This window comes from Sciurus vulgaris (assembly GCF_902686455.1).
Source record: "Sciurus vulgaris genome assembly, chromosome: 1".
In the NCBI taxonomy this organism is placed as follows: Eukaryota; Metazoa; Chordata; class Mammalia; order Rodentia; family Sciuridae; genus Sciurus; species Sciurus vulgaris.
In genome coordinates this window covers 76,320,380-76,347,013 of record NC_136461.1, presented here as the reverse complement: position 1 = coordinate 76,347,013, position 26,634 = coordinate 76,320,380, and the positions used below count along the sequence as shown (strand labels likewise).

Here is a 26,634-nt window from a genome sequence, read left to right as displayed (position 1 = left end):
ATGGTGGTGCACGCCTATAATCCCAGCAATGGGAGCCTGAGGCAGGAGGATCGTGGAATTCAAACAGTCTCAGGAATTTAGCAAGGCCCGAAAGCTACTTAGCAAGCCCTATCTCAAAATAAAAAATAAAAAGGACTGGGGATGTGGTACAGCAGTAAAGCACCCGAGGGTTCATTTCCCTGGTACCAAAAAAAAATGGGGGGGGGGGGGGGACCACAGGGTGCTGTGGATATAGCTTAATAGCAGAGGGCCCAAGTTTAGTCCCCAGCACTAACAACAACAACAAAAGAAATAAGTCCATAATGAACAGTTATTTTGTTAATTAACTCAGTTTAGCAATATCATTTCAAAAGATTAGTTTCAATGGTCTCAAATCTATTCTTTAAACCTATGATGATAAACCATAAACCTATGAATTATAAGCCCTCCAGGGTAAAGTGCAACTGAGCATTGTTTCCTAAAGATATAAAAGACATATATTTTAACTCATTTATTTTTAGTTGTTATGACAGCCCATGAAGTTAAATGAAAAAAAAAAAATCTGTTATTATTTAGAAAGTGCAGTTTGTTTGTATTAAAACATAAGTATTCTACCATTACAGTGGTCTGTTACATGAAAGATGAAAAATGGTTATTGTTAGCACAAAATGACCAAGCCGGGTACAAACTTCGCAGATCAACACGCAGAGCCTTTATTCAGCAGTGAAACCATGCCTCTGATGGACCCATTTTCCTGATGGAAGATGAGCCCCTGGTCAAAGGAGGAATCTGTGCTTATATATGTTACACTGAGAGGTGACTTAATTATTGACAGAGCAGAGCATGTCAATATGGGCACTGAGGAAACAGGTTGTGAGAATTTGAAATTTGTTTTTACTGGGACATGTTTTTACTTGGGGAAGAATAGAGGGTCTGGGGTCAGCGTTCAATGTGCATATCTCTTTCCCTTCAGGGTCCCATTGTACTGTCACTGGGAAAGGATTTATTTGGGGAAGGATCAGTGCTTTGGCTTCCTCCCAGAGTCTTTTCATTTTAGGCTTGATGGATATCTCCTTCCCAGGGATTGTCTTCTCACTGTATGATGTTTGCTTTCCCCAGGACAATCCCTGGGAAGGACATGTATTGGGAAAGAATGTATTGGAAAAGGATCAATGTTATCAATGTGTTATCTTCTTCCTCACTCCCTCTTCCCAGGCCACACTATTTTAGGGTTTGTCATTGTCCATATCTGACAGTTATCATATTAATTTGCAAAGTGGATAGTAGTTTTCTAATATAATAGGACTTTCTAACCATGGCATCATGAAATTAGTATCTTCCTGTTACCACAGAGGCAGTTTTCCATGGAACAAGCATCTTTTATCATGTCTCTAATCTTATTTTACTTCTGTTAACTAATCTATGAGTGACAGAGCTGCTTTGGCCAGATTAAAACATTCTTTGTCATAAATGAGAAGTGCAATCTAGTTGACTTTCAGATGTAGCTGCAATCTAAACTTAAAAATATTATGAATATAGTTTTATAAAATCATCAGACCTGGAAAAGATTGTTTTGGTTTGTGGTTTTTTTCTTTTTTTCTTTTTTTAATAACCATATGTACATGAAAAGCTGTCCATGGTCATCTCTTGTCTGTCTGTTCATATTAACTTCTATGGCTTCTCAAATCTCTGAGATTGAGTGAACATTAACATCTGAATATTTTAACTTTAATTAAACTCATAAAATGGTAGAGTTTGCTCTTATTGGATCAGATTCTTAGTTCAAATAATGTTTCTCAGTAAAATAACAGTTCAGTCAACAAAAGAAATCTCCCTACTGCCATTTATATGTAATACACTGATATTTACAAAATTAGTATAAAAATCTTTTTAAGCTGTTCAGCTGATCAGATCACTCCTTCAAAAAAAGGTATCCACTTTTATATGACTAAAATAGTCATCAACAAATTACTGAGTTCTTCTTTTAAATACTAGGGTTAGATTTTATATTTTTTGAAAGAGACCTCTGTATTATGTTTAAGTGAATAGTTTTGGTCCCTCTCAGATATAACTTACAGCAAGACATGTAAGAATTGTACTAGTTTCTCTGCTTGATTTCTATTTTCAAAAATTTATTGTTAAATATTCTTACTTATAAGCCTACCTGATTTTTTAATGTATATTGTTGCTTTAAAGGAAGTGATATTCTGTTCTATGTGTTGTTTAGACTTTTCTCTGTTCAAATAGAAAAAAGTGAGGCATGTGTCAGGGTGCTCTTCAGGAATACTTTGGAAGAAATATCTCAAAACTTGAAGGGAAGTCGGGCACAGTGGTGCACGTCTGTAATCCCAGCAGCTCAGGAGGCTGAGGCTGGAGTATCGAGAGTCCAAAGCCAGCCTCAGCAAAAGGGAGGCACTAAGCAACTCATGGAGACACTGTCTGTAAATAAAATACAAAATAGGGCTGGGGATGTGGCTCAGTGGTCAAGTGCCCTTGAATTCAATCCCTGGTACTAACCCCCGCACCAAAAAAAAAAAAAAACCAAACTTGAAGGAATATAATTACTTTTGTGTTAGAATATTCCTTTTCAGATGGGACCTTCTAAATATTTTCCTCAGTTTTCCTTTTGGTTTTGTTATGTTCCACAGAAATACATTCATAACTTTTATGATTTGTGTAGTGTTCCTACTGTCACAAATATTGGCAGATATTTCACAATGGGCTATACTTAGTTATGCATCATTTTAGAAATCTCTTTAACTACATTACATTTTAGTAGACACTTTTCTTACTTATGAGCAGATTAAGAAAGAATAAAACTCAGACCCTCCCCCCAAGAAATAAGCATTTATTTTCCCTTTGTACATGCCAACGCTTTAAGAATAAAACAAAACAGAATAAAACAAAAACTCCTGCTATCCCTCTACAGACAAGTGGAAAGACTTGTGAGGTTTGCATGTTAAGAACTTCACAACTAAATTAGTTGAGGAATTTAAAAATCAGTGTTGTAGGTAGCTTTTTCAGAAAGATTTATGGAGGAGTAACTTACTTTTTAATGTCCAGTCAGATTCACAAACACTTGTACTTCCAGACATTTGTTCCCTGCATTCCTGAGCCCAAAGTACTTCCCCTCTCTTTTTGCCCTGGCTAAGACCCATGGGTAGGATCCAGTCTCAGCTTAGCCATCAATGGCTGTAGAAAGCCACCCTCAACACACTCTTATCCTTGTGTAACACTCCTTTCCTGTGCTCATCCAGCCCATCTACAAATGTTAAGTTTGTATGATGTGTTCTTATCCCTGCTCCCCTGATAGACATTATTAAGGTTTTTGGAATATAGGTGCTGTGTCTTACTCCTCTTCGTTTCCCCCTGACCCTAACTTAGTCCCTGGCCCCTGGTAGTTAATTGTTAGTACCATATCTGAGGGCCTGAATGAGTAAGTGGAATGAATGACTTTTGAAGATTTTATCACTTGAAAACTTTTGCACAGTTGATTCTCATTATAAATTCTTATTTGTAAATTCGCCCAGTCCCAAAATATATTTGCCACCTCAAAATTGCATACTCAGGCCCTTCATTCAAAGAAGGACCAGAACTTTGACTCACCCTACATACATATTCCCAGTTGAAAGTTGAACTAAGGTGATACTCTCTTGTTTTAGCTCAGCTATAAGCAAAGCCCTCCAATTCACGGTGATTTTTGCTGTTTAAAATCCCCCAAAAGCATAGTGCTAAAATGCTGGCTAGTGTTCTAAGCACAAAAGGCTGTCATGTGCCTCTCAGAGAAAATGTGTGTACTCAATAAACTTCCCCTCAGGGACAGCTTCTCTTGTGGTGGTGCTAGAGATATTAGAGGGTGAAGCTAAAGGGTACAGAGCTTCTTTTGAGGTGGAAAAAATGTTCTAACATTTTTTGTAGTGATTGGTTTGCACTACTCTGTAGGATACCAGAACGACTGGATTGTACACTTTAAGTGGGGTGAATTATATGATATAGGATGTATCTCTCAATCTTTGAGACATAAGCCAAACACATACACATAGGTTAATGGGCCTGCCCTCAGGGGTTTCTGATTCAGTGGTGTGGAATGAAGCCAAACAAATTCCTTCTTTACAAGTCCCCAGTGATGCTGACATTGCTGGTGTGGGCCACATTTTAAGAACCATTGCTCTAGGAAACGTAGAGAAACTGACTCAGAAAATGAACAGAATGAAAAGGGGGTTGTGCAATAATCAAGACTCAACCCCAACTGAAACCATACCACAGGATCATTGTGTTCAATGTACAGCTACTTCTCATATTGTGACAGCTGCCACTTGGCCTGGCCTGGATTGCTGCCTGCTTATATCCCTGCCACTCCTGCCCATGGGAATAATTTTGCCACTTTAAATTATTAAATCTATTTACATGTTATTTTGGTACAGCATTGTGATATTGTAAAGCATTGCAACATTTTCAGCTGAGTTTGGACTTAAATTTGCATTATCTGAAAAAAAAAACTATTGACATAACTATATTAACTACCCTGTAATTTAATATATTTATTTTCATTGAATTTATGTGCCTTTGTTATGTTTTTAGATTATACTAAATGTAAACTGATTGGAAAGCAGTTATTTAACCTTTTTTTTTTTTTCCCCCAGCCACGTTTCCAGGTATGTGGGAGAGAACACTAACGATTGGAAGTGCTGGGAAAACTTTCAGTGTGACCGGTTGGAAGGTAAGGGGAATAAGAATTTAATGATGTAGCTCATGGTAGAGCATGTGCTTAGCATGTGAGAGGCCCTGGGTTTGATGCCAAGCACCCCCCAGATTGTTTTAGTTCCTAAAAATAGGCATGTATTTACTTTTGTAGTGTTTTGGTGTGTTAAATGCAAATATACTCAGTTTACGCAGGTTTTTACACTTAATCATCTTTTGCTTATTGATTTATTCAACTTTGATGTTGAGCTTCATTCTTTTTTGGTACCAGGGATTAAACCAAGGGGTGCTTAGCCATGGAGCACATCCCCAGTCCTTTTTATGTTTTATTTTGAGATAGGGTCTTGCTAAATTGCTTAGGAACTCGCTGGCTGAGGTTGGCTTTGAACTTTCAATCCTCCTGCCTCAGCCTTCAGAGCTACTGAGATTATAAAAATGCTCTGCCATGCCCAGCTTTGAGCTTCTTACTGAGATCCAATAACTTCTTTAAAAGTAAGAAAAATTAGGTAATTTTTCTATTTTATAAGTGATCAACTGATGACACTTTTTCTTTGCAAAGGATGTTCAGCATAAAAGAAGAAAAATAATAATGGCTAATACTTTGGCGTTTACATATACCAGACTCTAAAGTGTTTTACATGTACTAATTCTTTTCATTCTTATAACATTATAAGGTGGATTACGATTATTATTTCTGTTTTACAGATGGTAAAATAAAACACAGAAAAGTTAAATTTCTTGCCTGAGGTTATACTGCTGATAAATTCAAGCTAGGGCAGATAGTTTGGCTTCAGAATCCATACACTTAACCACTATACTGTTTATTAAAAAATAAATTTATCCAGTTGAAACTCTTCTTTTCCAGCCTCACCCCTACTGAACATGGCTAAGATGCAAGGAATATCAAAAGGAGACCTTGGGAATCAAAGGTTTTGATGTTTTGATGATGTGAGAGTCCTTTAGGCCCTCCTTCAGAGTTACTTGTGTCTATAATTCAAACAAGCTTTCCCACTGGAAATACCAGAAGTCACAAATTAGAAGAGGGAGGAAAGGCTAACAGTGACTGTAGGCTTTGTTTACCTTCCAAAGGCAGAGCTCAGTGATGAAGGCATGGCTTAGTGACTCCATTTGGAAACTCACACACAAAGGATGGTGTTGAAATGCTTTTAAGTATGAATATTGGCCTACTTTCATGGTGTGAACATTTTTTTTTTAATCTATTTTGTGTATGTGTGTGCACACACATACAGTATCAGGGATGAAACTCGGGTGCTCTACCACTGAGCTACATCACCAGCCCTATTTTGGAGCTGGGGGCAGAAGGTCTCAGGAAGTCACTGAGGCTGGCTTTGAACTTGTCATCCTTCTGCCTTAGCCTCCTGAGCTGCTGGGATTTCCAGGCATGTACCACCATGCCCGAATTTATTTGAACATTTCTGAATTGCCTGTATTTAACAATTGCATTAACTCCTCTCTCCAATTTGATACATACTATTAGACAAATTTTTGAAATCTGCTTTTATTTTTCCCTTTCCCAGCTTGGCTGGACCATTGGTCCCAATCATTTGATAAAACATTTACAGACGGTTCAACAAAACACTGTTTACACTTGTGCAACTCCTCTACAGGTAGGTGTTGGGGCAGCAGAGGGTTGAAGCATGGATCATTGGTGCAGGTGTCACTTTTATGTGCATATTTGAGTTGACTTTGTTCTTCCCTTCAGGTCCTTCTTAAGTAGGGCCTTCTAAAATAATCTGGGAATCTAGGAGCAGATGCATATTCATTGTAATGAGGCGAGCTTTTTTTTGTTTTATTTCTTTCATACATCATTTATTTCTTTGAACGCACATGCATTGCTGTGGGGGAATACAAAGTACTACCAACTCTCTGAAGGATGGTGGTAGCACTCAGCAAAATTACAGATGTACTCGCCCTACAAACAGCAATCTGTCTTCTGAGGATTTACCCCAGTCCTATCATCTGCATATGCAAGATAGGAATGAATGTGGCTATTTATTGCAGATGATTGGGGGTAGTCCGTTATCCATCTATAGACAGGTGGTTAAATAAACCGTAATTTATCCAAATATCAAAATATTGTATGACTTTATGAGTTCCTTCTTGCTGCTGTAACAAATTACCACAAATCTAGTGACCTCAAACAGCACAAATTTGTTATCTTACGTGTCAGAAGCTGGAGATGGATCTTACCAGGGCTAAGCTGCAGGTGTCAACATTGCTGCATTCCCTCTCGTAGTGCTAGGGAAGAATCAGTTCCTTGCCTTTTCTAGCTTCTCAGATTACCTGCATTCCTGGGCCCAGGGTCACATCCCTCCAACCTCCACTTTTTGTCAACACATAACTCTGTGACTCTTAACTCTTCTACTTCCTCTTTCCCTCATAAGGACCTGTGTTTACAGTAGCCCGGTTGGATACTCTCCTCATTCCTTAATTTAAATCACACCTGTGAAGTTCCTTTTACCAAGCAAGGTGACATATTTACAGGTTATGAGTTTGGAGATACAAGCATCTTTGGGGGTCATTATTCCATCTACTTCAATAGCTATTTAAAAGAAAGAAAAAAAAAAAAAAAAGAAAGGGAATAGGAAACTTCTAAGTACTGATAGGAAAGTTTTCCAGAATATATTATGTACGAAGCAAAAATTTTAAAAAGTAAGGTACACATATATTTTATGCTACATTTTGTATAAGAAGAGAAGGGGACTTCTTATGTTTCTTGAAGGAACTCTGGAAGGATCCTAAGAAACTAGGAAAAGTGGCTATTTGTGAGGTCAAGAGAAGTGGGTGAAATTAGTAGATAGGGACAGTAGGTTCCAGAACTTTTAATGTATTTTATTTCTATTTTTTGTGTTTATTTACAGAAACAGATCTATTTATCACTTTGTGACTAACCAAAAGTGGAGAAAAAAAATGTTCAATTTTTAGAGGGGCAGTTAAAGGACAAAGGACTAAAGTGCAATGGCTTCACTGAACTGACAGTTTTTTTTTTTGTTTTTTTTTGTTGTTGTTGTTTGTTTGTTTGTTTTTGCTTCCTTTCAAAAAATACCTACTTAACAGGAAAAAAGTTTCATTGAAATTCTTTTTTATTTCTCTTTTCTTTTACTTATTACTTTTTCTTTTATTTTCTTCCTTTAAAAAAAAAAAAAAAAAAGTAATACCATGATAAAGGCCAGTTCTAGTATTTGGATTCATTTGATACTTGCAATTGAACCCAGGGGCTCTTTACCACTGAGCTCCATCCCCAGTTCTTTTATATCTTGAGACAGGGTCTCACAGAATTGCAGAGGCTGACCTTGAACTTGTGATCTTCCTCCCTCAGCTTCCTAAGTAGTCAAGATTTTAGGAATGTGCCACTATGCCCATTTTTATTATATATCAAACTCATATTATCCTTTTCATAAATCCATTCAGTTATGCAACAACTATTTTCTGAGTATTGGAGTTAGAGCAGACAAAATTTCCTGCACTTGTGGAGCATGCCACCTAATGAGGGACACAAATAATACACAAATATTTTTAAAATGTAAAGTAGCAAAAGCTGATAGATGCAAAGAAAAAAAAAATGAAGCAGAGAAGAGAAGAAACATAAAGTGCCAAGGGAGGAATATACAATGTTATATATGGTAATCTTGTGAGCTTCACTAAAAAAACATTTAAGCAACAAACTGAAGGAGGTTTAGCAGTCACATGGTTACCCAGAGAAGAACTCTGTGGACTGAGAGAACAGCAAATACAAATGCCCTGTGGCAGACAACTTGACTGGCAGTTTGTATCTGTGACCAGAATAGAGGCTGGGATGAGATGATCAGGGAGAAGAGTAGAAGGAGGTAAGACCAGAGGGATAACTGGGAGTCAGATCAAGCTGAGCCGTGTCACTCTTAGGACTAAGTGACATAGGCATCCACGGGAGAGTTTTGAACGCAGTAGTGATATGTTCTGGCTTATGTCACCAAGGGGGATCTGGTGCTTTATTGAGTGAGAAAGCCTTTCCAGAAATTCAGGGAGAGAAGTGCCAGTGGATTGAACTAATAAGGGGATGGGAGACTTGGCAAAAAGTGATTGGCATTCTGAACTTTGAAGTTAAACTAACCGTATTTGTCAATGGATTACTTATGGATATTGAGAAAAAAGAGAGGAGTCCAGGATAATGCTGCAGTTAGGATGCTTATGCCCTCTGCACTTTGGAATTTTCTAGGGCAATATCTTCTACAGTGATTGAATAAGTTGCTAAGAAAAAGATAGAGCTGAGAATCTCAAGCATCTTTTTCTGAATCACCTTATTCTCCATTTCAGCTAGGTGTCCTGTTTTTCACTCAGCCATGTTTGGAAACTGGCCTCTGGTTTCTTGATACTGCAGAATTATTCATTCTATTCTATTTTTGCCACGAAGCCTGCTCTATGGTCTTATCTCTTGTCATGTGTGTCTTTTGCTGCTGTTCATCCACACTGAACTTTTCACAGTTCTTCCAACAAAACAATTATATCCTGCCTTTTCATGTATTTATTTTCTCCTCTCTACCCCAATCCCTTTCAGAGTACACTAATTGGAAACTCTATAAAGCAAGGATTATGTCTTGTTAATTGTTTTTCCTAACTCTTACTGAATTCCAGGCTTAACATTTATATATCATCAGTACATATTTACTGAGTGAATGAATTTAGCTTTTAGTTCTTGACACCTTTTACTTTCGGTTCATTTCCTTAAATTTTGACTGCTTCGCTTCCTGTTCACCGAATGACATTTATTTCTTTATGTATTTTCCTCCCTAACTTATCTGCATATCCTGTGTCCAGAGCCCAACACATGGTAGGCATATAAATGAAGTTTGACCATTTACTATTCAATACGGAATACTAAAATACAAAAATAAACTTTATGAACTGAGAAAACAATTGACTACTCTGCTCTTTTCTTCTCTCTCTCTTAGCTATTCCAGTCCTTGGTTCTTTGCCTGGATCTCCTTGTCGGTTCCAATACCATCATTTCTAAGCCATCGCTGTTCACTTTGCCTGCTGAGCTTCTGCTCTTCTGCACGTGCAAGATCTTTGTTCTTTTCGCACATCTTGATTTTGACCTGTTTACTTGTTCCTGGCCTGTTGCTCTCCTCAGACACTGCCTGATCCTTTACATCTTAGTCTGTTCAGGCTGCTATAACAAAGGACCATGAACCGGGTGAATTATCAACTAAAGAAATTTATTTCTTACAGTTTTGGGACTGGGAAGTGCCAGATCCAGGCACTGGCAGATTCCGTGTTAGATGAGGGCCTTTTTCCTCATGGATGTCACTTTTTCACTGTGCCCTCCCGTGGTGGGAGGGGGAGTTAGCTCCCTTATACAAGGACACTAATACAATTCCTGGGGGCTCTGTGTTCTTGATTTAATCACCTCCCAGAGGCCCCACCTCCTCATACCATCACCTCAGGGATTAAAATTTCAACATATGGATTTAGGGGACATAAACACTGTCCATTGCATTTAACATTAACTTGTTTCTTGACACAGCTTCTCTTTCTGGTTCTCCTGACTTGCTTGGAGAGAGGTAGAGGAGTTTCCCACACACTCCAGAAACTTATCGCCGATCCTTATTTCATTTAGACTGCCTTCCAGGGTTATCAGTGATTACAGTGGGATTTGTACCCTATGGGGTGTGGGGAGTACATGTCCTCCTTGACACAGTGGGTCAGCTCTCAGAACCACCATGTGCTCCCAGTGATGGGGAAACCTGACTGCTTTATCACTTTATCATTTCCCTGGTCAGTTTTTAGACTTAGATTTGGCAAATTACTCTGCGGCTCATCTCAATCTTAATGATTTTTTTTTAACCAAATAAACCATCTTTAGCTAATACATCTTTTCCAATTTGGACTTTCATGATTCATTCTGAGTATGTCACATTACATTTAATCATTGTCTTATAACTGATTCCTCCACATAGATTCACTGGAATTTCCCGAATGATCATTTTTGCTAATAATCAGGTGATCTTTATTTATTAGACCAATAAATTGAGCAATGACTAACATTACCATATTTCCTCTCCACGTTTTCAACCGGAAGCCTTGGCTCAAGCTTTTTGGATTGACATTAAGCGCATGGATGACCCAGAGTGTTACTTTAATTCTTTGCCAAAAGAATTAGAAGTAAAAAAGAGATCGGATGGTGCATTTACTTGAAAGTGGTTGGCCTGAAACCCATAGTTCCCTGATGGGGGATACTTCATCATAGCCGATGTGTCTTCACTGGGTTTGTAAAGGGTTTTTATTACTTCAATTAAACAGAAAACTTATGTTGAAATTATAGTAGAATTATGCAGAAAAGATTGGGGTCAAAACCATAGTCAGCATTTATCCATAGAAAAAAGATGGATTTTTACAATGTGAACTTTCATGATTATCTTTATTTTTAGAACTTTTACCTGAAATGTGACTGTTGCCAATGGTAGTATTAGGTGGAATCAGTGTTGCTGGAGGTATTCTATTAAACATAGAATTTGTTCTCATCCTGTTCTGGCATGTAATTTAAAACACCAATGTATGAACGAACATCGGTACCCTGTGTTCATTTAAACAATATTTTCATTTCCTTTTTGCTTAACATAAAAATTCTCGATAATTCTGTGTCTAAAAAACAACATTATTTACTTAAAGCTGATAGATGTAATTCTCACAAACCATCAACAAATCTAGAAATTAAAAACATGATGTTTTAGATATAACTTACTTTTCTTTAAAAAATACTACTAACAATAATAAACTGACAGAAATTTATTGACAGAAATTGCGGCTATTCTAAATTTAGTTTTATTTTAAAATTTAGTTACAAAAATACTGTATGCCACTGAACTTGAAAAACTGAAGTTTTTTATTTATTCCAAATTTTAGACAACTGGAGAAAGTAAATCTTCAGTTTTATGACAAAACAATGATTATACTTTTAAATTTATTTTCCTCAGGCAGGAATTATTTTCTAATACACAAATATGTGACAATACCAGTTTCTACATCTTGTAATGGTTCACTCTCACGTTTGGGGAGCAAGGTGTCTTGGTTTTCCTGTGCTTTGTACTTGAGGTCTATCTCTGGAGAGTGACTGTAAATCATGGTGGGGCAGCAGGGGAGGTGGACATGGGTATTTGCACTGTCCTAGAACCTTCCTTATCCCGGTGAGCGGCCCCATTGCTTCAGTGTCTGACCCTGGAAGCTTGTTTATACTAACAGACAGCCCTGTGGCTCTTGTCTGACCTGTGCTCCGTTTATTCCTAGCAAGATAGACACTTTCTAGGAGAGGTCTTTTCAGAAGAAAAATTCACTTTAGCTCTTTTGGTCAAGTAGGATACAACAGAGGCAGAATAATAAAACATATGAATTGAAGAATCCATGCATTACTTACAGATCCCAGAAAGAAGAGGCTAGCCCTCCAGGAGAGATCACAGGAAGTACTGGCCCTCTGGGAAAATGCATGCTCAACCTGTGGGTATGAGAAACCAGAGAGAGAAGGAAGGACCTGTAGACCAAAGCCTTTTTTTTTTTTTTTTTGCTTTCTGTGGTATTGGGGATTAAAACTAGGGACTCCTACCTCTTAGCTACATCTCTGACCCCCACACCCCTTCGTTTTAAATTTTAGTTTGAGATAGAGTCTCACTGAGGCTGGCCTTGAACTTGCAATCTCCTGCCTCAGCCTCCAGAACAGCTGAGGTTACAATGGTACACCACTGCACCCTATGGGCCAAAGTCTGTATTGAGGATGCAGAGCATTACCCAGGAAGGTTCCTTACACAGTAGGTGATTTAGAGGGAGTTTAGTGGGAGTTTAGTAGGTGTATAGAGGGAGCAGACGCAAGCTGGATAGAGTTACACTTCGACTGAGAGGTTGTCAGTGTGGTGGATCTTTGTAGTTCATGGCGGGGGCGGGGGCCGTCATGAGGGCAAATTAACTGGGTTGTACCTGACTTTCCACAGGGAAGTGGTCAGCAGGAGGTGATTATATAAAGAAAATATCTTGAGAGGAACAGAGGAGGCAAAGTAGAAACTTTGAGGGTGCTGAAATCTTGCTTCTGGTGTGAGAATGTCCAACTTATGTTCCAAACAGATACTGAGGCAACATGAAAATATAAGAATTCACTACATAATGTCTGGCTCAACTGAAGCAAGTTTGTCTTTCCATACATTCTTCTTCATTTGTTGCGAGAGAATAAGAGGCTATGGCAAGCAGAGATTCTTGTGGTCCTATTGCCAGAGAGCTTTACTTGGCAGGTTCCCAGGCTCATACCTACATAAAACCCTTTCAGATGTTCTGTACTTGTACTCCCGAGGTTTAGAAAAGCAATCCTATATTGGGTCTAAACAGGCAACTTGTTTATGGGATGATAAAAAAAAATAGCTCAGTTTTCATCATTTATATTTTTGCCTTTGAATCAGAATCCACAAAGGTTCTCTACCTGAATTGTTTTATTTACAGAGAAAATGATTATACTTCATATGTTTCCAAAAGGAATTTGAGCCTACTCACATTAAAAGTCTTGTACATAATAATGTGGGAGTAGAAAACACTATATATAAATCAAAAATCATGCCATGTAGGAGGTCGAGGAAACCAATATTTCAGTCCCCAGGATTCATATGGTATTATGATTAGCATTTACTTGAGACTTTCATGGCAGCAAAGACAAATTGGAAAAAGGAGTTGATTACAGCCTTCTTGGTTAAAGGAAACTTTACAGCTTCTTAGATAAGAATTGTTCTTATCTGGATCAAAATTTTCCAGATAATAAATTCTAAAAAGGATTTATCACACTCTGACATTAATTATCAAAAAAGAACAATAATGGAATTCGGATTATTGCACCAAACTTTTAATTAGTTTCCCATGCTTTCCTCAGGTAATTCATCTAGCAGGCAACACTGATTTAGGTCTTAGATCTTGAACTAATGTGGTTAAAATAAGCTTTGAGATAGAGAACCTTTCTGGATGATGGGATGTGGGTGGAGGTGGAGGTGGGGCTTCCTTCTTTATGGTCCTCCACCCATACATAAAGAAAACTCCTCCTATACATTAAGAAAACTTTGTTTTATTTTATGCTTTTAATTATTTTGATTAATTTGCAGTGTGTATTAATAATACAAATGAGAATTCTACATCCATGGTAGACTTTTTTGAATTTTCCTTTTTCTTTATTTGTTAAGCATTCTAGAACCAATCTGAGTATTACATTGAAATAACATATGGGTAGGAAAAAAGAATAAAGACAATACACCTTTATATTGAAAAAAATTGCAGTGTGTAAATTCTTCATATACTACAGGTTGGTGCTATACTTTGCTAAATGTAAAACAAAAACCTTCATTTGATGGCAAACAAGGGACAAAAGTAAACCATAATATTTATAAACACAGTAAATATTTTGCTTTACAATTAACAACAATTGTTAACTGGTTAATATTTATTGAGCATTTACGATATAGTAGGTATTGTATTAAGAGTTTTACAAATATCACATTTTCAAGAGGTTATGAGATTTGTGCTATCATGTCCCCACTGATAGATAAGAAAGAGAGAGAATCAAAGCAGGGCATGGTGGCCCACACTCTGTAATGTGAGCAACTTGGGAGGCTGAGGCAGAAGAATTGCAAGTTCAAGGCCAGACTCAACAATTTAGTGAGACCCTAAGAAACTTAGTGAGACTCTGTCTCAAATAAAAAGACTGGGGATGTGACTTAGTGGTTAAGTGCCCCAGTGCTCAATCCCTGGCATTCCCTCCCCACCCACCCCATCCCCCGCCAAAAAACGAGAGAGACAGAATCAAATTAATTTACTAAATTTTATCAACTAATAAGTAATAGAGGGGCTGGGGTTGTGGCTCACTGGTATAGGACTTGCTAGCATATGTGAGGTACGTGGGTTTGATCCTCAGAACCACATAAAATAAAAAAATGAAATAAAGGTATTATGTCAAAAAAAAATAAGTAAACAGACTGTTTTCTGGACCTTGAGGTTCACATCCTAACCAATGTGCTTCATCCTAGAGTTTAAAATGGGAATTTCCTGCACTTATTTCTATCCCATGGGTAATGCTCCTAGGTATCTTTGGTACCTCAAATACACTACTACTGTGCACTTACCACATGAAGCTTTCACATAATTTACAATTAAATTCTAGCTTTTTTTCAAGCTGTCATTTTGTTAGTGCCAAAGTTGCATTAAACACCCACACCATATATCTTGAAATAGCACTTTAACTTTCTCATTCATAGAAGACTGTAAGCATCTCTCAAAAATGTGACAACTAAATGAGATCAAGCATCATGCGTAGTGAATAGTAAGTGCTCAATAAATTGCAGTATATTATCAGTGTTATATGATGACTTTACAGTGTTCTTAAAGAAGTGGGCAAACTGGAGAGACAAATAAGATAGAAGCAGGTTAAGACCTGGAAAAAAAAAAAACAAGTGAAGCTTTCTTCATGACAAATTTTTACATAGTTGATTTGTAAAAGATTCAGTATTATTAGTAAATAAGAGAAGTAAAATAGCTACCTTGATTTATTTTGAACATATATGGATAACAGTATACATCAAACATTAGTTATTTTGGGGTATTCCAGGAAATCTAACAGTATAAGTCAATAAATTTGAATAATAGGAAATGTACTATTTAGCCACAACTGAATGTCAGAGAAATATCCTGGCCCAGACTTTAAAGCAAGATTGATGAAAGTGATAAGAATAGGGATGCATATTTGAAGATTTTTTCCCCAAATTTTAAATTTTAAAAACAGCCTACTATATGGAAACAGAGATAAACAATAAGCATAGTATTTGGAAGATCTAACAGACATTTTCTGTTTATAAACAATAATATGTACTGATTCAACAAACATGGTTTTCAAAATGTATATGCTGGTCACTAACCTAAGTGTTGGGGAAACAACAGATTTTAAAAATGGACCATTACCCTCATGGAACTTAAAATCTATTGGGAGGTATAAATATTGCTTATGAATATAGAGATAGCTGTTATTTCCTTGGTAATTATCATGGGGTCTTATTTCTAGATAGAAAGGCAACACTCCTCTTTCCTTTCCCTGTCCTGTGTCCTCCTGTCCTAACAGCTGCATGTGTTGAGAAGTGTGGTTAGGTGCACATGTGGAGTGCTGCTGTAAAGTCATTCCTCACTTTGCACCTCACCAGCATATTCTGTAATTATCCTCTGAGAAAGTTCTAAACTACACCTATTTAAATCAGAAAAAACAATTTCGAATCTTGACAGACTTAAGTGAAATCCATGTTGTTTTAGATGCTGACCTCTCTGATATGAAGAACGATGAGCCTTATGACTATAAATTTGTGAAGTGGATGACTAAAAATAAGGTATGTTTATTGGTCTCTGGAACATCGTGTCATATTTGATACATAATTAGAAAGGAAACTTGCTAACATACTTTGAATATTATTTACTATAGTTTTGTTACCTGTTATTCTACTCATGGCTTCCTGGGGGATTTTTAGAAAATCTTTTTTTTTTGGAAATTGTGAATATTCAGAAGTGTGTATTTATTTCTAAAGCCCATGATCTCAAAATTAATATTTGAAATGTAAGTAGTTTTCCCACTGGATCATCCTCTTTCTTTTTCAGAAATTATCAGCCATTCCTGTTTCAGCATTCTGTAACTCAGAAACTAAACCACAGTTTGAAAAGTTTGTGAGATTTTGCTTCATTAAAGTAAGTTCCCTTGTTATATCCAAAAACACATTTATATCCTTTCTTGCAATTTATAACATATTTTTCTTCTGTTGCTACAAATTATAGGTTCATATGCAGTTTTCATATTTTAACTGGTTGCCATGAAATTAACTGTGTGTGTATTAGACTCAGCTTACTTTGAGGGAAAGCAACATAATCCAGAAAACTTATCTATAATATAACAATGCCCAGCCTACAATAAAAAATTACTAGACATGTGAAAACACAAAAAAATGACCCATAATTTCTTAAAAAATATTCAAAGTATGTTCAAGAAAATTACAGGAAAATATAGTCATAGGAGTGCTCAGAGGAATTTAGAACTAAAAAAAAGAGACAAATGAAAATTTAGGACCTTAAAATTGTAATACCTAATTTGAAACATTCATAGGGCTTAACAAAGGATTGGAAAATATCAGGGAAAAGAAAAAAAAAAAAAAGGTCAACTTAAATACTAGAAATAGATTCAGTCTTTAAAAGAAAAGGAAAAGTATTTTAAAAATAAGCAGAATCTCACATGCATGAGGTAGTATCAAGTTATAATATAAATGCCCTTGGTACCCAATGAAGAAGGAATATGGCAGAAAAAATATTTTAGGAAGTAATGGCCAAGCTAAGCTCAGTGGCAATGCCTATAATCTCAGCTAAGATAGGAGGATCCCAAGTTTGTGACCAGTCTCTGCAATTTAGTAAGACTGTCTCAAAATTTTAAAAAATAAATAAAACAGGTTGAGGATATAGTGCAGTGGTAGAGTGTCCCTGGTTCAATCTTCAATATGAAGGAAAAAAGAAGAAGTCACAGCTAGATTTTTCCCATTTTGGTGAAAAGCAACTTAAAGATCTCAAAAGTTCACTGAACGTATATAGCAAGATTAAAAAACTAAAACAAACTGAAAAATACCTAGGCATATCATGATTAAACTGCTGAAAATCTATCAGCCTCACAGTCTATATCCAGGAAAATATCCTTCAAGAATGAAAATGAAGGGCATTCCTGAAAATGAAGGCTGAGACCTGTACTAAAAGCTTCTGAAGGTGTCATTCCTGTTTTTAAGATGTTACTGCTCTGGTCTTCGTGGTGCATGCCTGTAATCCAAGCAGCTAGGGAAGCTGAGGCAGAAGGATTGCAAGATGAAAGTCAACCTCAGCAATTTAGTGAGGCCCTATGCAACTTAATGAGACCCTATCTCAAAATTAAAAAGAAAAAAAATTGAAAGGACTGGGCTGGGGATGTTAGTCAGTGGCTAAGTGCCCCTGGGCTCAATCCCTGGTACCGAAAAAAAAAAAAAAAAGATGTTACTGCTACTGAAAATAGCCTTACTGAGATCAAGGCACTCTGTATCAACTGACTCTGCCATAATCCTAATCAGGATAATGTAAACATTGTTTTTCACCTCTAGAGATAACCTATAAACAAACTAAGGAAGACCTATTCAGAGTAGAATCTTAGCAATCTAACAGTGTAAATATCCAGTTGATTATAATGAAGAAGAAAAAGTAAGGCTATTAATATTATCTTACAGTGGCTCTAGTAACTGGTACAAGTGCTCCTTCACTTAACAGTGGGATCACATCTGGATAAGCACAGTTGAAAATATATATGTCAAAAATGCATTTAAGGGCTCAGGTTGTGGCTCAGTGGTAGAGCACTTGACTAGCATGTGTGAGGCACTGGGTTCAATTCTCAGCACCCCATATAAATAAATGAATAAATAAAGGTCCATTAACAACTCAAAAAATATTTTTAAAATGCATTTAATACACCTAACCTACTGAACCTCATAGCTTAGCAACACAGTACACTGTGGAGCACCAGTTGTTCAGCTTCATGACCACGTGGCTAACTGGGAACTACAGCTTATTGCTACTGCCCCAGATCTAGAGAGAGTATCTTACTACTTATCACAAGCCAGGGAAAAGATCAGAATTCAACATCTGATTTCTCCTGAATGCCTACCACTTTTGCACCATCGTAAAGTCAAAAAGATCCATCATAACTCAGACCCAATTTATAAGTTTATTGAGTCTATAAACTAACTGGAAAAAATAGTACAAAACTTCAGTTTTAAAATGGCAAACACAAGACTTTTCCTGTTCTCTTTTGGAAAGTATTCAAAAACAGCCAGGAAGATGGTAATTGAGATTCCCTACTGTGTGAGGAAGGGTTACCAGATACAGTGAAAGTAATGTCAGAGGGAAGATGGGTAGTGAGGATCCTGCTTCTCCATCTGCAGATTGTAGGCAAAGCCAGCAGGTATGGAACAGCAGACACCCTGGCAGTTGAGCCTCTAGATTTGTGGATGAAACAGATAAAAAGTATATGGTCATGTCATCTAAACATGGGTAGAAAGGAGATCCTGGTTAGGCTGTAGATTTCCTTTTTTAGCCAAGTCATTGTTGGGGGCTGTGTTATGTTGGCGGCGCCGGGATGGCGCCTGATTACATCGGCAGCGAGGAGGTTAATTGACATAAGCACACTCAGGTGATTTTCTCCTCCACGCACACAATGTATGTGCATGTGTTCTCCAGCACTAATTGCCTGCTCGGAGCGTCTCGCCTAATCTTTGCGTAAGAGGCGTGGCCCTGCTCTCCGCCTCCTGGAAGTGATATACGCGTAGGTGGAGCGAGACAGAGACACAGCAGCCATTAGCAGGAAAACAGCAGAAGAAGACACACGCGGCAGCGGCGAGTAGGGGCAGCGGCAGATCGCGGAACGGAGAACTGAGACGCATCACTAGGGCACCTTGGGTGGACGTACCCTTAGTTCACAGGATGCAGGACTTTAAGGTGTAGCAAGTCTCTTCCTCTAAGCTCTAAGCAAAGCTTGTCTTTCTCTCAAAGTTTCTCTCTTAAGCAAAGTCTCTTTCTCTCTGATAAGCGGGCTCTCTCTCTCTCTCTCCTCTCAAAGCAAGTAAACCTCGTTTCCTCTATCCTCTATAAACAAGCAAGAAAGCAGTGCACTAAAGAGAAAGATAGAAGTGCCTCAGTTTCCACTCCACCACCCATAAGACCCGTGCAAGTTGTTGCTGCAAGCGGTCACAAATATCCATGGATTTTGGAACCGCAAAGAGCCAGCGACAAGTCATAGCTGCCAAAATTATGTTGATTCAATGTCAAGGAAATACATTAAATTAGGGACAACCATTTAATTAGTTGGGAAGAAATGAAGTCTGAAAGAACTTCCCCTTACAGAATTCTACCTCAATTGTATTAAACTTTGCTGTGAGCCAGTGTTTTCTAGTGCTGTTCCTGCTCCTCCCTACAAAACTGCAAATACATCTTCAAATCAGACTGAGGCAGAGGATAACACCGTTGTTATGCAGAAACACAGAAACAGTGTGTTCATGTGCTGGGAGTGAGAGCTTACAAAGGGAATTCAGTAAAAAGTGATTAATAATCAAAAAGGTCCAGCTATGATCTTTTAAAAGGATACTATAAGGAAAAGAGAAAGGCACAAGGAAAAACAAATGTCAGGCAGACCATTCACTGGAAAAATGTTGACATGGAACAAATAAAATTTGTGACATTTGAAACTCTAAACTTTTAAAACAATAGATTAACGCAGAGAATTTTAAAGTTCAGGGAAGGTAGGATAAGATAATATCAGAAGATGAAATGATACTTGTCAGAGCTCAGGCAAGAAACCGAAGGGAAAATAAAGTTACTGGAAATTATGGGTGGCACTGGGAAAACCACAAAGGACACTAAAACTCTATGGGCACTTTAAGGATTGAGAAAAACAAGGAAACAGAAATGGAAAGAAACAAAGAATTTCACAATGTTAGAAAAAGCATGGAAGTGGAAGAAAAATGAAATATGTAGAGTCTCTGAAAAAAACAAAAGTAGTCTAAATGGAACCCAAAAAGAATGTTATAGCTTTATTTTCAGAATGCTTTCCATTAAAAAAAAAAAATGAAAGAGAAAGAAAACACAAATTTGAAGATTAAAGAAAGTGCCTGGTCTCAGGAAAATCTGGGACATAATAAGTGACATGGGGCATGCCTTGTCTGATACATTGAACTTCAAAGATAAAGAAATAATTCTTTGGGCCTCCAGAAGAAGTCAGCGAGGCCTCCTAGAGGGCCAGAGAGGAGGATCCCTGTAAACGGAAACCCTCTACACCAGCATCTGATACTGGAAGAGAGTGCAGCAATAGTTGGAAGTCCTTAGAGAAAAACAACGAAAACATGCCAAGAAAATGAAATCTAAAGAAAACAGGTTGAATTCAGAGTTGATAAAAGTAAGGTAGAAAACAGCACTTTACAATGTTATGGGTAAAATCCTCAGTAGCTGTCAAACTTCTGAAAGAAAGGACACTCAGCTTTTCTCATAACAAGAGAAATTAAAATTAGAACTGCAGTGAAATTCTACTAATGTATTAGATTGGCAGCAATTAAAACTTTTCATAATACACTTGTCACACCTTAAGAGTAGGAGTATAATTTGTAAAATCTCTACAGTGTTTATTTCAAATGTTTCCATCCAAATGCAAATTCATATACCCTTTGACCCAGCAATACTACTTCTGTTTTTCTGTGGATTGTCTTGAACATTTTGACTCATTTTCATGGATTTTCAGTGAAGCATTGTTTGTAATAGCAAAAGATTACAAGCAACCACAATATTCACCAGTGGGGGCTGTTTGAATAAATTACAGCATATTAACATCAAGAAAAGAATGATAGAGCACAAGCAAGGAGCAGAACAATTTGTACAGAACACTATTATCTATTTAAAAGGAAAAGATAGGTGCTTATAAATGCCTGAGATATCTTTTGAAACACATACAATAAAATCTCAACATTGCCTCTGCAGAGGAGAACTGAGTGACTAAAGGAGATAGGTAGGAGGCTGACTTACTTTAAAAACATTTTGAAAATGCAAGTGTGAAGAACTTTTTTTAACCATTTCTGATAAATCATTAACTTAATTACTTACAATGTCCCCTCACCCCAGATACTTTATCGTATATTTCCCATAAACAAGAGCATTTTCCAAAGCCACAATATAACCCTCAACATCATGATGTTAACATTACTATATTACTACCCCATCTAAGCCTCACATCTAATGTATGTTTCATTAATTGTCCTAATAAGGTCCTTTTTATAACAAAGAAGTAAATCCAGGCCAGAATTGTGTTGATCTTTTCAGGCCAGAATTATTCATTGCATTTAGTTGTCATCTTTCCTTCAAATCGGAATAGTTCTTCAGTTTTCTTTGACTTTCATGATCTTGATATATATTTTTAAAATTTTGGCCAATTATTTTGAAGGAAGTCCCTCAATTTAAGTCTGATATTTCTCTATGATTAAATTTGGGCTGTTTACTTTTTAAGTAAACCACAAAGTGGTGTTTTTGTTGCAACAGATGGCACATAATTGTTCTGTTATTATTACTGGTGTTAACTTTAATCACTTAAGGTGGTTTTTCCCCATCTTGTTTACTGTAAAGTTATACCTTTTCCATTAAAAAAAATGTTAAGTATTTTATGGTAAGGTACTTTGAGATATTCCATATCTCATCCAACAATTTATTCAGTTTATCTGTTTAGTGATAACCCATAGCTTCCAGTTTTATTCAGTGGGCTATAATGGCTATAATTTATTACCATTATTGTTACTATTACTACCCTACTACTACTACTACCCTTGGATATTTTGATACTCATATTTTCCCAGAGTTGGCCACTAGGAGCTCCTTTAAACTGGCTTCTGTTTCTTTTGACACGTCTCCATCATATTTGAGTATCTTACTTTCTGGCCTCACAAGATGTACTAGTTTATCTTATCATTATCTACCACAATCTGGAGTCAACCATTTCCAAGGAGGCCTGGTTCTTTTAAGTGCAAAGTAGTATTTAAAAACCAAGATCTGAACATTAAGAATGTCACTGCCGTTGGGGTGTTGCTGATTCCAGACCCTCCCCCCCAATGGACAGAGGTAGGGAATATGTGAGTTTATACACATACATACATACACATTTATACATAACACCCGAAGGTTATTCCAAAATTCACAGGTGTTTAAGTCTCTTAGTTAAATAGTATAGTATTTGCACATAACAAATACATATCCTCCTGTATACTTTAAATCATCCCTAGATTATTTGTAATCTAATATAATATAAATGCCATGAAAATAGTTCTTGTATTGTTTAGCAAATAATGACAAGAAAAAGCTATACATGTTTAGTATAAAAGTAATTTCTTTTAAAAAAAAAAAGTAATTTTTTTTCAAATATTTTCAATCAGCATTTGGTTGAGATGCAGAACCAGTGGATATGGAGGGCCGACTGCATGTATACCTATCTATATGTTAAAAGCCACAACAGGGTTTATTCCAGTTTTCTCCCTTCCCAACAGCTATTCCCATTATTTAATTACTTAATTAAGCAATACCTCTGTATGTGATCATTCTCCTGTTGTTACTACTTTCCCCCAATCTCCAAATCTCTGAGTGGATGCCCTTTACCCCACTCAGGCTATTTCTACCAAGCTGCTGTCACCTTCCCCATATGGTCATCATTCTCACCCTACCTTTGTGTCCATACCCCATGCTGACCTGCTCTCTCACCCTACTGCAGAAGTGCCCTTCACTAGGTCTCCAAACACTCCGCACCACACCCTCTGTCACTCACTGCATGGGAACCTCCCCGCCCCTTTCTGGGCTCTGACAGGCATGCTGTGTGCCTCCCTGACCCTATCCAGTGCACAGAACCCTGCATGGAGGCCTCCACCTCACAGATGCATCACTTGCACTCTGACACTCTGTTTCAGGTTATTGCCACCACTGCTTCTGCCCACCTTTTGTCACCCAATTGGTCACCCTGCTCATTCCACTGGCTGCAACATCCTGCACTAGGCTGCCCAGGACTCTGAACTTCCAGGGCACCCAGTCCCACCTATTAGTCGTACTGAATCATTCTAGTAGGAGGGAAGAGAAAGAAAAAGAAGTTTAAAAAAAAAAAAAAAAAAAAAAAAAAAGAAGAGGAAAACCCAAAGCTGGATTTTTGCTGCTTACCCTTTAGTTTAATTTTATGTCATCGCACACATAACCTATTCAAGAACTGATCAGATTATTTTCCAACAATCATAGCTGAAATTTTGATAGAAAAAGGCAAAGTCATATTTAGAATTAACTAAATTTTTTGGCCAATTATCATGAAAAATACATTAAGTTCACAAAGCAATAGAATCATGTTATTATTTAGATTTTGTTGGTAAGCATTAGAACTAAACTCAGATGTTGCTTGCTGCAAAGGATTCTCTTGATGGGGAGGAATTAATAAGGAAAAATGGGGAGAGGGAGCAGACTGCTATTAATTTTCAATATAAGTTCTCTACTCTTTGATTTAATTCTATAATTATAATTAATTTAACTGTTTTCCTTTGGGGGGGTTCTGCATTTATATTTTAACTTTGAAGATTTTTCTTCACCTAAGATCAGTTATTCACTAAAATCTTCATTTTGTGCTATATGGTTCATATCTTTTCTATTTAAATCTTATTCATCTTGAATTTATGTTGGTATGTAATGATTGTAATCATTTCATTAATTTACAGAAAGACAGCACACTGGATGCTGCTGAGGAAATCATCAAGGCATGGAATAAACCGAAGTCTTGATGTATACAGACTGTGCTGAGGGTTCCACTACATGGCCTAGTATGAACTTGTTACTCAGGGCTGCCCCCTGCTGTGTATTGAAAAACAAATATTTCAATACAAATGAATTTAAATAAATATTTTCATTGCTTTCCAAAGTTAAGCTCATTGCTAACCGTATTAAGGAGATCTAACATTTTTTTAGTTGAATTGTATTAAAACAGCTCTTATCATTTTATGAGAGTCAACCCAACATAGTGGATGAGAACTGGGAGATACTTTACCTGCTAAACCTCTGTTTCATTTTCCTCATTAAAAAAGAGGAGTAGAAATAGCATCAGCTTCATGTGGAGATTGTGAAGATTGATAGCCTAATCTATGTAAAACCTGGTAAACAAGCTCTTGTAACAGTAGCCAATTTTATTTCTCCATTGTGTAAAAACTCCTAGCCAGTTACACCCCTCTGTCCCATATCATTATGCACCTGACATTCTCTACTCTTCATTTACCAATGCCCTTGAACTTTGCTCATGGTTTGCTCTCTCTATTCCAAGTACTGCATCAATTGGAGTGGCTTCGTGGACAAGCTAGGTTTTCTGCATATTGACCTCTTCACCTCTGGTCATAGTCACCTCCACTCCGCTTCAGCCACCCACTCCTTTGGGCACACCTTGAGGCTTTCACCATTCAGAGATATTTCAACTTTGAGATAATAAGTTCATCATCTATAACTACCTATCCTTCCAGCTCATGTTTGTGTGTTTATGTATATATTCTCTCTCTCTCTCTCTCTCTCTCTCTCTCTCTCTCTCTCTCTCTCTCTCTCTCTCTCTCTCTCTCTCTCATTTCTTTAAACTTACTACAATTTCAAATCCACCATTTCTCAAAAAATGATCCATGCCCTTCTTACATAAAAGTCACCAGGATGTGTATTACAAATAGATTCTGGTGCTCACCCCAGACTTAGTGAATGATAATTTCAGGATCTGGTCCTTCCAGATCTGCTTCTTACAAAGGTTAAAGTTTGATAATCACTGCTAAAATCCATAGAAACTTCCATTTCATTCCTAGTGGTGCTCTTTTAATCTCTACTCCCTTCCTTGCCTAGCTTAGATTTCATTGTTCATCACTTCAGCCAAAATACTTTTGCTGCTTTGACTTATTGCCCCATTGTTCTGACTTACTTACTTGGTCAAAGAAAAACTAAATAACCCTGAGGTTGAAATTCCATGCCTGCACCTGGGATGTTGAGCACTACTGAGGCAAATTGCACAACTGGGCAAGTTCTAGCAACCATGAATTCATGTCATTAACCTAAACTAGACATAATTCTGTGCTCTTGCAATGAGCTCTCTCTACCTATTACCACAGCAGCAATTCCTAATATTCTCCCATTCTTCATAATTAAAAAAAAAACAACAAAAACTAACCTCCCTGTCCTCCTACCTTAAAGCCTACCACCAGCAGCGCAATCCAAATGTAGCACAATGCAGCACAATGACCTCATCTGTGTTTGTTGGGGGGTGGGGGATGGAACAGGAAACGGAAAAACAAAGTACAAAACAGCACTTCCTCATGGGGTCCAATCAGTAACCCTGATTTATCTGTATCAGCACCCAGCCTTTGATCATTCCCTCCAGTTGTAAAAGTTATCCCTTGGTCTGTCTGGGACAGATAGGTTGAGGATGGCAGTAGAGTGGGGAGACTTAGTTAAAAATTGCCAGACCTAGATGTCAAGAGGGAGGCTCGGAAACCCAGAAACCAACTATTATATAACAATACATATCCCATGGAAAATTTTTAGCCTGTCCACCCTTGCTGAGGATTTGATGAAATTTTTACCAGGCTTTAAACCTCCATTTTGCAACCCTGGACTTATTTAGTGCTAATCCCACCACCTGTGCTCTGGATTCCATTTCTTCTCACATTCTCAGACAACTGGTTCAATCCACTCTTATATCCTGATCTTCTACGACTCCCACAGAAAAGGGGTATGTCCAGATTGCTCCCATCTTAGAAAATACTTTTTAGGATCCTACTGACTACCCTATTATTTCTTCCTCTTCAGGGATGAATTCCTTCCTTGCTTCTTTCTCTCTTTACTCTCTCCCTCTCTTCCTCTCTTTCTTCCTCTTCTGCAAGTATTCATGAACTCCTGTGTGCCATGAAAATAAACAAAAATCCCTGACCTGTAAGCTTTTCCATCTATCCAGAGGAAGGAGACTGACTAAACCATAAGCAAAATGAAGTATATTGTATGTATTTATACAAAATAAATTATATGAAGAAATGAAATAGAGCAGGATAGGAGAAATGAGAGGAATGAAAAAGGTAGGTGCAATTTTATATAGTGTGTTTAGGTAGATTTCATGGAGCAGACATGGAAGCAGACTTACAGGAGAGGAAGCATAGAGCCTGGTGATCTTAAGATTAGTTCAGGGAGAAGAAATAGCTAATACAATGACTCTGCAACAGGACAGTGCCTGCCATGCGTGATGAGTACTTCAAGTCTGGTTTGACTGGATGAAATAGCCAAGGAGGAGAATAATAGATATGAGATCAGAGAAGTAACATAAGCCCTCAGGAC

General features: G+C 37.3%; 1 protein-coding gene across 1 annotated transcript in view; it reads left to right on the top strand.

The window, feature by feature from the left end:
• Nucleotides 1–25,504, top strand: part of KYAT3 (kynurenine aminotransferase 3) — a 52,897-nt gene extending 27,393 nt beyond the window's left edge. The window contains 9 exon segments of the mRNA XM_079151340.1: nt 4,623–4,699; nt 6,219–6,312; nt 10,760–10,845; nt 10,847–10,879; nt 10,881–10,901; nt 10,903–10,945; nt 15,994–16,067; nt 16,333–16,419; nt 24,006–25,504. Coding sequence (XP_079007466.1) covers nt 4,623–4,699; nt 6,219–6,312; nt 10,760–10,845; nt 10,847–10,879; nt 10,881–10,901; nt 10,903–10,945; nt 15,994–16,067; nt 16,333–16,419; nt 24,006–24,068 — 578 coding nt within the window. The 3' untranslated portion in view covers nt 24,069–25,504.
• Nucleotides 25,505–26,634: the final 1,130 nt, after the last annotated feature.